This window comes from Acromyrmex echinatior, chromosome 15 (genome assembly GCF_024713525.1).
Source record: "Acromyrmex echinatior isolate Ae372 chromosome 15, ASM2471352v2, whole genome shotgun sequence".
Taxonomy (NCBI): Eukaryota; Metazoa; Arthropoda; class Insecta; order Hymenoptera; family Formicidae; genus Acromyrmex; species Acromyrmex echinatior.
The window spans coordinates 4,791,007-4,804,265 of NC_141866.1; the positions used below are offsets into that span (position 1 = coordinate 4,791,007).

The 13,259-nt window shown below is 33.2% G+C and overlaps 3 protein-coding genes across 6 annotated transcripts in view; 1 reads left to right on the top strand and 2 right to left on the bottom strand.

Moving 5' to 3' along the window:
- Positions 1–4,010, bottom strand: part of LOC105145030 ((E3-independent) E2 ubiquitin-conjugating enzyme UBE2O) — a 7,414-nt gene extending 3,404 nt beyond the window's left edge. For both annotated transcript variants that reach the window (XM_087413751.1, XM_011054332.2), the window contains exons 1-7: positions 3,780–4,010; positions 3,408–3,581; positions 3,174–3,332; positions 2,467–3,117; positions 2,180–2,390; positions 1,787–1,970; positions 1–1,503 (exon numbers count right to left, since the gene is read on the bottom strand). The exon at positions 1–1,503 is cut by the window's left edge and continues 503 nt beyond it. In XM_087413751.1, coding sequence (XP_087269877.1) covers positions 1–1,503; positions 1,787–1,970; positions 2,180–2,390; positions 2,467–3,117; positions 3,174–3,332; positions 3,408–3,581; positions 3,780–4,010 — 3,113 coding nt within the window. The remainder of the gene's footprint in view (positions 1,504–1,786; positions 1,971–2,179; positions 2,391–2,466; positions 3,118–3,173; positions 3,333–3,407; positions 3,582–3,779) is intronic.
- A 100-nt stretch (positions 4,011–4,110) lies between these two features.
- Positions 4,111–13,126, top strand: LOC105145028 (galactokinase). Of its 3 annotated transcripts, none has more exons than XM_011054328.2 (8): positions 4,111–4,606; positions 9,134–9,233; positions 9,324–9,535; positions 10,949–11,135; positions 11,309–11,451; positions 12,028–12,325; positions 12,532–12,853; positions 12,932–13,126. In XM_011054328.2, the coding sequence occupies exons 3-8, from the start codon at positions 9,374–9,376 to the stop codon at positions 12,993–12,995; spliced, it is 1,176 nt and encodes a 391-aa protein (XP_011052630.1). In that variant the 5' UTR covers positions 4,111–4,606; positions 9,134–9,233; positions 9,324–9,373; the 3' UTR covers positions 12,996–13,126. The 3 variants fall into 3 exon arrangements, with proteins under 3 accessions (XP_011052630.1, XP_011052631.1, XP_087269878.1); XM_011054329.2 differs by lacking the exon at positions 4,111–4,606 and adding an exon at positions 7,729–7,854; XM_087413752.1 differs by lacking the exon at positions 4,111–4,606 and adding an exon at positions 7,757–7,897.
- Positions 4,944–7,783, bottom strand: LOC105145027 (uncharacterized). Its single transcript, XM_011054327.2, has 9 exons — positions 7,643–7,783; positions 6,868–7,054; positions 6,654–6,789; positions 6,356–6,573; positions 6,236–6,296; positions 6,015–6,143; positions 5,615–5,944; positions 5,379–5,461; positions 4,944–5,287 (listed from the first exon to the last, which is right to left on the bottom strand). The coding sequence occupies exons 1-9, from the start codon at positions 7,677–7,679 to the stop codon at positions 5,161–5,163; spliced, it is 1,308 nt and encodes a 435-aa protein (XP_011052629.1). The 5' UTR covers positions 7,680–7,783; the 3' UTR covers positions 4,944–5,160.
- Positions 13,127–13,259: the final 133 nt, after the last annotated feature.

Genomic DNA, 13,259 nt, shown 5'->3' on the forward strand with positions numbered 1-13,259 from the left:
TCAAAAAGGAAAAGACCATCCTCATAAGGCGTCTTCTCGGGACCACGGAACATCACGGAGTACAGATCTATACGGTCCTCAAATCCCTTCACCCAGACACCCGGTGGGAGAGAGCTCTTGAGTAACTTCAATTCTTTAGAGACCGTACGAAAGAAGTTGGTCAGATCGGTAGGCTGGAACATGGTCAGTTTGAACTTGTGACTATCGGGCGCAGTCTCTTCAATGGAAAAGCCCTCGCCTTCGGTATAAACCGTTGGTGGAATCTCGATAGAACAGGACGGATCCATCATCACTTCCAGGCGTTCCTCTTCTTCGCCCTTCTGCTTTTTCCGTGGAGAGGTTTTTTCTGCATCCGACAACGACATTTTTCCCAAACCGAATCTCTTCGACACTTCAGCGTGAGCTAATACTAGTTGTGCTTTGATCAGATTACAAAGTTTAACGCATACTTGTGATGTTCCGATACTCTGTGAAGTTAGTAGACTCGTCGGTACTTTTTTCACTTTGTTTGCTTCCGTCTTCTCGGGTGTAGTCATACCATTTATTGTAGATGAGCATTCTGGTACGTTGTTGACGTCCTCGCTTATAAGAAATTCCCCGCTAGACTCGCTCGAGCCTGATTCCTTCTTCGAGTTTTCCGCCGAATATAATCCAGAATCCTCGGGATTGGGATTGGGATATATAAATAATCGATTAACATTCTCTTCGTCAGTCTGTTTTTTGACATTGCTTTCGATACTTAGAGTATTGTCATTCTCCGATTCGTTGATAATTGCGATAATTTGCTTTTCCTCTACGCTAATTGCACATGAATCATCGCCATTATTCGATTTTTTCGAATCATCCTTATCTATGAATTCTTCTGGATATTCAGATTTAGGCGTAAAAAGTCTTGTAACTTGATCTGCCATGCGCTGCGCGACGTTTGCTCTGCCACGTTCTCTCACTCGCTCGAGAAGTCCCTGAAAATGACACTCGTGGAAGAACGCGGTACCCATTAATTTATCCATATAACGGCAATCTTTGTAGACCTCGAGGAGTTTTCTCATCACCTCTGTTGTCTGTAGAGACGGATTTTGTGTAAAAATCTCCTCCAATCTCGACATTGCAATTCTAGCTTTCTCAATGTGTGCCGCTAATTTTGGTTTTATGTTATCCAATTCCGTCTGCTCAGTGCCATCGTTATCTGCGATGAAGCAATCTTCGAGTTCCGTTTCCCATGATGAATCAGACGAGACATCATCCCATAGTTCCCCTTCGTCGCTATCGTACTCGCCAACTTTATACAGATCCTGTGGCCAACACATGCTAACGTGATCATCAATCCACCATACTTTTACTCGTCCTTCTGGATAATTGTCCAACACTTGACCAGCAGTACACCCAGTGTCTTCACCCTCGAAATTTGCTATTCGAATCACCAGAGTGCCCGGTCTATATTGAAAATCTGGATGATCCTTCAAGTCGTAAACGCTCACTTCTCGTTCCTCCAGAAAGATCGGTCTGAGCAAAAAGTAGTCAATAGCAAATTTAAAAATTATATTTCTATTTTTTTACATAATTATTTTATTTTATTTGTAATGAATTTAAATTATGGTTGAATTATAAATTCCAAATACTTAGAAATCCAGAGAACTCTTGTTCATTTATTTACATTTTTCTATTAATGTACTTGATATGAAATATTTCATATTCGATCCAATACAAAATCCGAATAAATAAAACTATCGTAAAATTCTAAAACATATACAAAAAACGTTAAAAGTATTTGTACTGCAACACTTACTCTGGGTTTTGACTAGAAGTATATGTACGGAACCATTTTATCTTGGCAGTACGGCCCTGATGATCAACACTTTGTACAACACCATACATTCTAGATTCTTCTTTTTGATCTACAACAAAATCACCTGGAAAAAATTCCTTATCATCCAGGTGATGAATTGGATACAATTGTGTTGACGGTATTCCTAAAAAAAAGAATAAATAACATTTAGTATCGTTAGGACATTTTTTCAGTAATTGAAATTGTTTACTTTTTAATAATATATAAATTATTGATTTAATAATACATAAATCAATGATGTATGCAAATTAAAAGTTAAAACGTAATTTGGATACATTCTTACGTATTTAAAATAAACAATAATTAAAATAAATAATTATCAATAATCAATACCAAATTCTACTGAGCCATCTTGCCACACCACATTCGCTTTCGTATTAGTGGACAACGTTTCTACGACTATCTTAGTCCCGGGAATCAATGGAACAGGCGGTATTTTCTTTTTCGCTTTTCGCAATTTCTTTTTCTTCAGCACTTTCGTCATTAATGCAGGACCTTTTTTTTTCTTTCCCACTGATGACATGCTGGAACAACAGCTAGAAACCTACAAAGCGCACACATTTCTATATCTTCATTTTCCTTTTCTTAAAAAAAAGGAAGACGAATGAAAAACATATTACCGAAGTAGAGTCACTTTGTGAACCTGTATCTTCCGTATCCCACTCGTCCGAACTTTCAGCGTGTTGATTTTGAGGCGGCGGTATCAAAATATTGTTACTTATGGTGTCCTGAGGACGAATGCCATTACTTTGACTGTTTTCTTCCGACGGTTGATCGGATGTTTTATCTTTTTTTTGTTCCTTCTTTTTATCTTCCATCAACTTCGTCACTGTAATATTTGGACGTGGCTTCTTTGGACTTTGCTTAGGAACTTGATAAATATCCCTCTGTTGCTTTCGCCATTGCTCGCGAGTAATAACATTTTCGTTACCCTTAATGATGTAGAAGTTACGATTGCCGACCTGTACTGTTGAGGGTTCGAATACATTTAACAGTTTTATTTTTTTCAAATCTTCACCCTCAACCACGAACTTCGGTTGAACCTGATCGGACCAGCCGTCCTTTGAATATGCTCGGCACTGCCAATGCACACCTATCCAATCAGTCTCCACTTTTTCCACAATCACTTTGGTTATTTTTTGTGGTTTTAATTTCCTCTTCGCCTTCATCTCCTTTGTGCACTGAAGCCACTGAGCATCCTCTAAACAGTGAACCGGTCCCCATAGGCTCTGACCAGGGTAGAATTCAGTCGGATGTGGAAAATCATTGTCCTAAAACATACTTATTGTTTGGATCCTATATGAATGATAAAGTAATTCAATCTTACGCTGTCTCGCGCCTCTTCCAATTGTCCCAACACACAGGAATCCATTTCATTTATGACACAGTGAGATCCATCTGGTGTTACCAACCATAATTTGAAATGTGTCATTCTAATGCCACCGACCCAAGAATCCAGGCACACTGCCATATCTGTCGCAAATTCCTACAAATAACAGCTGTGTGTTTCAGTATATAAATAATATATAATCATCTACCATATATAGAGATATTGATATACCTGCAATGGAATCAGGTCTTCGCTCTTGATATTTGTAAGAACTTGTTTGGTACCAATGACCTGAACACAGGCTGTCAGCTCTACATCCCGGCAGTAACCTCTTTGTGTATCCTTTCCTTTGATCATTCTACGTACCACATCTCCAGGCATGAGTGTCCTATCGGCCAAATGAATCTAGAAGTAAGACATCATAAAAATCTCTGAATACAAAGCTGCTTAAATGTCATTGATTTAAAATCCTAAATAGAGATTAAATGATGCAAAAGATATAGGTCACAAAATCAAGAAGAAATATTGAAATGCATTGGGACAGCAATAATCACTGGATTGCAGCGAGATCCAGTTACGTCGCCAGAGATACCATATAGATACCTTCTTGCAGTTGACCAACTCCTCGACACCGGACGGATGCCAGATCATGCGGATCTCGCCCTTCTTGCGTTTCGGCAAGTTCTCTTCATTGTCACTGCTCTCGTCGGACAGGTCCAGGTCGTCGTTCTCCATGACGATACCGAAGACGACATTGCCCCGTTTATCCATGCGGTAGACGACATCCTCATAGAAGTACTGATTCTCCGGTGCAACGTTCGTCGCGGCAGCCATTTTTCGTGCCCTGCCTGATGATGACGGCACTGTTCCTGCCAGTTCCTGCCTTACTCCCGCTGACTCTCGAGCCTCCGTATTCTTGGCAACCGTCGATGGCCGAACCCGGCGCTCACCAGCGCCAGAGAGAAATCTGACGGAGCGGCCATCCCGATCTTTTTTGTGAAACGCTCGAAATTCCCCGTACACTAGCGCCAATACATTTATTTTCGAATTGGATACTACGTAGCTACGTCGAAAATATAAATGTGGTGCGAATCCGTGCTAAATTAGTGTAGGATCAAACACTATGCTAAATCGCAATGTCAAAATTCGATGTGATGATACCACATTCAGCTACCAATCCCATGGTAACGTTTTATATTCAAAATATATTCAATATGCGAGAGCATACTTTTGCGAATTCGGTGGAAACTGGACCATTCATAGCTATTTTCTAGTTGAACGCATCGCATCTAGACCTTCCTACACTATGATTGTAAGTTAGTACTATTTAACTAGTTTAATCTAAACAATAAATAATCGATTCACAATTCGATTAGCTATCATTTGTCTATGCTGCTTCTACTGCAATTAAAATATGATTGATATCACTGGTATGTATACATGTATAAAAAAAAATAAAAATGTAACTAAATGTAAAAAAAGGTCTATTAATGTTAAGTAATTGATAATTAGTAAATATCAATGAATATAAAGTAGAAATGATTTGATTGTATATTTTTAAAATCACATTTTATTTTAAAGTAGAACTTATACATTCACAGTATCTCCGAATCTTTGGCTTAAATTAAATTAAAGGAATATGATCGTTATTGATAATAATAAATAATAGAAATAAATTTACGCATTCTATATACATACACGATTAATAACAAGGTACACAAGTACAAAGAGTATGAAAAAAAAATGTAAAGCATCAACAAATTATAATTTTTGTAACTTTAGTTATAAATAATTTTTTATTGAATTCTTTGGTCTCAGATTTGAACAAAAATATTAAATAATATTAGGAGGATACAAAGGTATAGTAACATTCCCTTTTTCTGTAAAGTTCAATAAATATATATGTGTGTGTGTGTATATGTGTGTGTGTGTGTGTGTGTGTGTGTGTGTGTGTGTGTGTGTGTGTGTTGCAAAATTTGTATGTCTATACTGCAAAATGAGTACGTTGAAACCCTTGTCCTAAACTCTGTAATATTTGTTGAACTTCAACATCATTTTGATGATAGAAGACATAAGCGTCAAATTTTGTTGCCATGTTACAATTTGTTTCTCTAAAAATGATAATAAATAATATCAGTAAGTTATGCATATGTAATTTTAAATTGTACAATCCATGCAGACATTAATTTAATAAAACCTCACCCTGCAATGAATGCAAAATAATCTGGAATATTGATGGTACGGCCACACGATGAAATTTCCATGTAACTTTGTTTACATATTATCTAAATAAAAATGTTCAATTTTGTTCAATTTAATTATTTAATATACACATATATTACAATATTCATTTTCTGAATTATTTTGAATTTAATAATTAAAACAGAAATTATTTGTAACTTTTAATAATTTTTTAAATATGTGATTAATTAATTTACCTGATTGTCTACTTCGCGAGTTACTGTAATTCCAATTTCTAAGCATTCAAATCGCACAGGCACTTGTTTTTCTTCTCCTGACTTCAATAAACGCCAAATAGCTTTCTCAATTTGTTTAACATCTCCCTCTGTACCAACATGTACAGAACCGCAATATTTCACGGAGAATCCACTACTTAATGTTTTACTTCCTAATTTAGAGATCTGACTTTTTTTAGTGGTTTCTTCCACTTGGTCTATCTGTATTAAGGGCTTCATGCTCTCAATTCCTGAATTTTTTATGAGCTGTACTATTGGTTCATAAAGCTCGCGGGATTTTTTGATATAATGCTACAAATACACAGTAATCGGTATAACGTCAGCATATACATTCCTATTAATCATTTAAAATGCAAAATACCTTAATGATATGTAGCATTATCGGTTGTCCACTAGCTTTCCTCATAATTTTACGTAGTTTTCCCTTGCTATCGCCATTGATGACATTCTCGTTTATCTCGTCCAGTACATCTCCAACCTCGACTTTATTCTGATTTACATGATAGCATGCAAATAACACTAAATTTAAAGCATTTATAATTTTAAAAAGTTATATCAGATACTCAGAGATCTTTTTCTTACATCTTCAGCAGCCACCGATTTCTCATTGACATTGACAACTAATGCCTTCTCATTGGTAAAACTGCAATAGCAACGAATAAAATTCAGTTTCTACTTTCTTTTATCTTAACAAATACTTACCATACAGAGATGCCTAAACTCTTGCAAGGTACCAACTCCAAAGCTACACATTTCGGCATCTGCCAGGTATCATCCAAGAAAGTTGCATTTCTTAAATTCAATTTAAAATTAAACTTACTGCACTGCAGTAGTACAGACAATAGTATCTCCCGTAAAATGTCATCTCCCAAAATGCTTTTTAAGTTGTAAAACTCGGTAGCTAGAGCTGGTATTCTGGCCTAAAGATAATTATAAATTTCTAATTAACTAATAGATGTACATGTTAAAGATTTAATTGACATTAATTCATTCGTCTCACCAATATTTCTACTGGCATATGAAGGCATCTTCGCACCAAACATATTCTTATCAGAAGACGAAGTCGTCCAGCAGGTGTATGCACTTTTGTATTTTGTTTCACTTGCTCAACTGCCAAAAGGAATGTATTGTAACCACTAAAAATCACATTGACATTAAGTCAGATAATATATAAAATCATGAATATTAATGAAAAAATAAGAGAATCATTCTACTTGTAATTCTTTCCGGCGACATATTCTAACCAATGCCATGCATAAGGTATCTTGAAATATCCAACACTATCAAGAATAGGCAGTAAATCCTTCTGTAAGCAATTTTCTAAGCATTTACAAAAATGACATAGATCTTCATTTTCATCAGTGATTTCCTTAGCGTGTTCTATCAGCTTTCGAGTCCATCCTAAAAGAAGATGTAAAATTATTCTACGAGCTTATGTACATTAATTTTGTTAAGACAAATTTTATATAGTAAAAGAATCAATAAGATCAATAAGATTTGCAAGATAACAAAGAAACATGTATTTTCAAAAATATTAGCAAAAAAAGAAAGATATTTTATTTGATTCTTAGAAAATATATTATGAAAATATAACTTGACATTATCAGCATATGATAATGAGTCTTGTCATTTATGTTTATACAAAAATTAAACTAAGATTAATATTAAAAATTTTTTAATTAATTTAAGAAATATGTTTTTAAAATTAACACATTTCTAATTCATCACATACATTTAACATGTCTACATCTTATAAAAAAATCAAATTCTGACACTGTTAATTAAAGCATCATCACATTAGAAATTAAAATTCAATATCTTTTTCCAAAAATGGTAAGACTAGGCAATAACTAGAAACTGACATCGCGTAGCCTGATTATTTACAGAAAAATCGTATTCGTGAATCATGATAAGAAAGCCATAAATCCCCTGGTATAACGTTTAACGACCCATCTAACCTGACCTGCTCACGAGCGATCACGAGATTACCTTTCAGCTCTTTGATAAGAGGGTCCGAGACCGACATGGCACATTCTCCGCGGAATATTGGCGTTAAATCGACTGCGGCGTATCCATCGGTAGTACGTCGTATGTCTCTCGCGGGAAATTGGTTTTATTGCCGCGATACAAACATCAACCGAACCTCAACAACGGGAACACCTGCATCCTGCATTGTAAACGTGCTGCCGACGTATCAGCTGGTATCAGCAACCATAGGGATGGTGGTAGTGGCAGCAAAGTCGCGTAACTGGATCGCGTTCACTTGAAATCAAATCACTTTAGTAACACTTGAGGCTATTTTATTTATCATTAATCCAGGAATAATATAGTACTTAATTTTATCGTGTAAACAATAGGGGATTTTTGCACTTTAATTAAAAATAATCATGTTATTATAATTATATATTATTATTACTTATCATTATATAATTATACATTATATTATTTCTTCTACAATTTATTAATATTTGAGATTATTTTATATAATGGATTTATTCAAAAGAGAGAAATAAAAAAATGAATTCGCGATCAATAAAGAAAATTACTGCGACTTAGCTTAATTTTTCGCAGCTGAAATATAAAAATCTTAGGTGACTTATATTCTCGCGCGGATTAAAGATCGATTATTTTAAGTTTATTATTTTTTATTAACTTTTTAGTACTGCATTTTCTCATTTTTATCAATATGAGAAAATACAATATTAAAAAATTCTGAAAAAATTAAAAAAATTCTTAGAGTTCTATAAGAAGAAAATAAACAATTTTCATCTCTTGCAGTTTTTCTGTAAAGTTGATAGTATTTGAGTAAAAAATTATTAAAGATCAATTTTCGACAATTTTTAGCAATTTATATCTTGTTAACTATTGCGAAAATTGCAAAATAGTAAAGGACTTTTCTTCTCAGTTTAGTCCATTCTGCCTCTATGCGAAAGATTTATCATTATTTTCCAAATATTCTATATATGTAATATTTTGTATAATATTATTTATAGATAATAATTTAATTATTGTAATTAATTAATACTTAATTTAATAACAAAAATTATTGCTTTGTACAAATAATTAATTATTAATATTTTTGTTGTGCTTATACTTATGCGTACGAATATCATATGAATTGATATTTCCAATAAATGCCCTGCTCACATTTTTGCGAATGATATTGATTGCACCTGTATCTGTATTGTCGACAACACACTTATATTTGATCCTATCATTTCTTTAATATTTAATCTTATAGCTCATATAACGATGCTTATGAAGAACATAACAAATGCCTTAAATAAAAATAATATTCTAATACAATATATATTTATCAAAATAAATTTGTAATATAATTTATATATTTTTATTTTTTATATATTATTATTATGTTATTATAATTTATAGCTTCCATTCCAGACAACACGTGCTAAAAACCGTCTCAAGGACGTCGTGTAATAAGGGTCGTATAATAATATTTTATAATGTCACTTGCAGATATAGAGCACCGTGGTGCAGTATTTAAGTTTTTACGTTGAGGCACTTAGCTGAAGATTGCGCTGATAACAAACAACGTCGTTCCAGTCCCCTAATCACCGTAAGAAGATTTATATTAGCATCAGTATCTTCGCAACTGTTGACCACGATGATTGTCCATTACGTCGCTTAATCTCCATTTCTGTCGTAGATTCTGTTTGGTCAATTGCATCTCGAGTGAAGTCTAGAAGGTATTTCGACATGGCGACATTACTCCCGCACGTGAATAGCGTTAAGGAAAAAGCGTTGCAGACCTTTGCCGAAAAATTCGGCGAGCAGGCCGCTGTTTGCGTGTACGCTCCAGGACGTGTTAATCTCATCGGCGAGCACACCGACTATAACGACGGTTTTGTACTGCCAATGGTAAATCTTGGTAAATCTCTTGCATCGCACACAAAACATTCACATTTCTTCACATGTTCCTTTTGTTCGCTCTTAAATTGCGTATTTTATTTCGTTCTAAATAGCGCTTAGAAAGCACACAGAAAGTATAAAGAAAGAATAGAAAAGGAATAGAGAAAATAATAGAAAAAAACTTTTACTTTGAAATGAAATCAGTCTCTGTCACGCTTTTTATTCTTTTTTTTCTTTATTCTTTCGCTATTTCTCTTTTTTTCTTTTTTTATTCTTTTGTTCTGTACTTTTTCCTTCTTCCTAAAATACTAAATATTTTAAATGCATAAAATGCAGAACACAATTAAATTTAAATACAATTCAAAATTGATCTTAATTTCGAATTGTAATTTAATTTAGGAGAATCACGACTATTTATGCGTGGATTATAATATTATCATATCATTATTAATTGTTACATCATTTCTGTGTGTTATCACACACAGAATTGTAGCTTACGCCAATGAAATGTTAAGGCCATGTAATCCACATCGTGTTTTCCTCAGCGCGCTGAACTGTCTGTTATATAACTAAAGGATACAAATAAAATTTGTAGTGAATTTAATTGCTTGTATTACTGTAATGCGCTTTAAAAATTACTGCAAAATAAAACTACAGAAATATAGATAATATAAACACCGATAAGATATCCATATATATCTTTCGCTAAAATAAATTTTACGTATGTATGTATGTGTATGCATGCGTGCATATGACAATAAGTCTGTTCCTTTTAACTGAACTTGCACAGTTCATTTTTTCTCTTTTTTTTTCTAAATGAAAAAAAAGAAAAATGAACCATGCAAGAAGTTTAATTAAAAATAACAAATCTAATATTAATATTTACTATTCTTTGTCGGCCAAGATATTTGTATAATATTTTTGCAATAAAATGATATTATTTGCAAAAGTTTTCAGCATGCAGATCAGCATGCAAATAATTAAATTCGCTATTATTTATCAAATGTTTGTCTTTCGTGCCATATTGACATAATTTAAACGCTACTAAAATGCGTTACGTTTGAATCAATGAAACGCTGTAATAAAATAATATGTTGGTATAACAATAATATATGCGTTATTGATTATCCATAATTCATAAAAGCCGTCACGTCATTGCATTCTTTCTTATTAATTGAAAAAGTTTTCTCAGAGTTTTTTCTTTTGTCCTGTTTAATTGATAACGAATATACTATAGCTTCAAAGATCCTTGTACTTAATAAAGAAACGGTATGGTAGTTATTTTTATAATTCATTTATAAATTATCAAATACCAAATACCAAAAAGATTTAGAATAGTTTGATCAGACTTTACTGCCATTTAACGGCAAAACAATAATTTGTTATTCAAGAAGTATTTAATAATTTTGAAATAATTATCAGGCACTGCCGATGGTCACGGTAATAGTTGGGAAATCTCATAATGGTAAAAAAACCAGAATTCTTTCCTTGAGCGACGTGGTCGGCAATATAAACGAGTTCGAATTCGAAGCTGGGAGTCGAGCTGATATAAAACCGGGAGAACCAAAATGGGCGAACTATATAAAAGGATGCATCGCCAATTTTATTTGTAAGTTACTCGCAATTTTGATCGTTACACGTAATTTATTCAGAAGAAGCTCGAAATCAATTAAATCTTTAAGAAACGTTTAAGAATCGTTACGAAAATTAAATTTAAATTCTATGCCATTAGCTGTAAGACAGTTTATAAAACGCAAATCAACCAATGCATTATTATTTTAGGTGACGTCCCCGCGTTCAATGCTGTAATTGTATCGACTGTACCAGCAGGTGCCGGGCTTAGTAGTTCTGCAGCTCTAGAGGTAGCGACTTACACCTTCTTGGAGACCTTGAGCGGGAAAAAACCGGAGAAACCAGAACTGAAGGTAACTGTTCTTTTAGCGATCATAAAACTTTTTTTAGTAGTAGTAATGTAATAATTTAATGTGGTATTAAGTAATACACTTATGTGTATATATACTTATATATAATTCTTTAAAGAACTAACAATTGCTAATAATATCATTTTAAATTGAGCAGCACGACATAAAGATACATTAAAATTTATTGAAATAAAATATTTATTCATCGACGCATTAATAGTCAAATTGGCATAATTGATTAGCTGGAATATTTGTACTATCCCAACGATTGTGAAAAGTAATGATAACTGTGCGATATACGAATTCTCAAAATTCATTTTCTAAGATTTGATTAGTTTCTTTGTGAAAATCTTTTGGAGGCAACGATTTTGAAGAGAGATTTTTTTTTATATTCTGAAATTTTTATCTGTATTCATTCATTCTTTCATTTATCTACATAGCCACTATATAAATGAATAATTATTTATATTTTATATAATTTTTAATTAATCCCAATTAAAGGATATGTTAATTAATATAAAATATATTATGTATATATGTGAATTTACATATTATACATAATTTACATATTATACATAGGCTTTAGCGTGTCAAAAAGCAGAGCATAATTTCGCTGGTGTACCATGCGGTATAATGGACCAGTTTATCTCAACTATGGGCAAGGAAGGTTATGCTCTTTTGCTTGACTGTCGCGATCTTATTACTAAACAAATACCTATGCTGCACCTAAATAATTACATTTTTCTCATAACGAATTCGAACACACCGCACAAATTGAGTTCGAGCGCCTATTGCGAGCGTAGAGATTGTTGTTACGAAGCTGCGAAAATCTTGGGCAAGAAGAGTTTGAGAGATGCAAATATGAATGATATTTTAGGTAATAATAGAGAATTTTTAATGTTATGTTTGTATTCTTTGATATTATGATATTATTCTTGATTTTATTTTTTTATTTTATCTCATTTTATTTTATTTTAAACAAATAATTACATTTTGTATCGATTTTATTACATTTTAATGACAATAATAAATTAACATAGTTGCCTCTGTTTCTGTATATATAATAGACTAACATGTTTTTAGCATTAATATCGCAAAATGCGTCCGAATCCATTGTGAAAAAGGCTCGTCACGTGATCACAGAAATTCAACGAACTCTGAACGCTGCGGTGGCACTTGAGAAAAACGATTTTCAGCAATTTGGGCGCTTAATGAATGAAAGTCACGATTCATTGCGCGATGATTATGAGGTCTCGTCTAAGGAACTCGATTCGCTAGTCTCGGCGGCTAGAGAAGTGGACGGTGTGTTAGGAAGCCGTTTGACAGGCGCAGGTTTCGGTGGTTGCACCGTAACTTTGTTAAGAAAAGATGCGGTTGACAAAACGATCCAACATATGAAAGCGAAGTTAATGTCTTTTTCATGTGTTATTAAATTAAGTTTTGGTTTTTTATGTAAATGTTGTAAAAATATTTTTGTTTGTAGATATTCCGGCACGCCTACATTTTACATAGCGACTCCGTCCGGAGGTGCTCGAGAAATCAGCTAGTATTGATATTAATTTCTTAAATATACATGGATATAATAAAGATTGTATTAGGATAAGAAGCTGAATGTGAACTGTGAAGAAAGACATCATCATCATGTGACAACGAACAAATAAAAAAATTCTACTTTTCCTTTCTTAGGTCTTTTTTTCTCTCAACATTGTAAACTGATTCTTGCAACTTATATTTTGAATATTATCGTTTTAAAATACTTGTACAGATAACTGATTTTTTTTAGAATGTATAATGTATGTATTTTGTTTGCT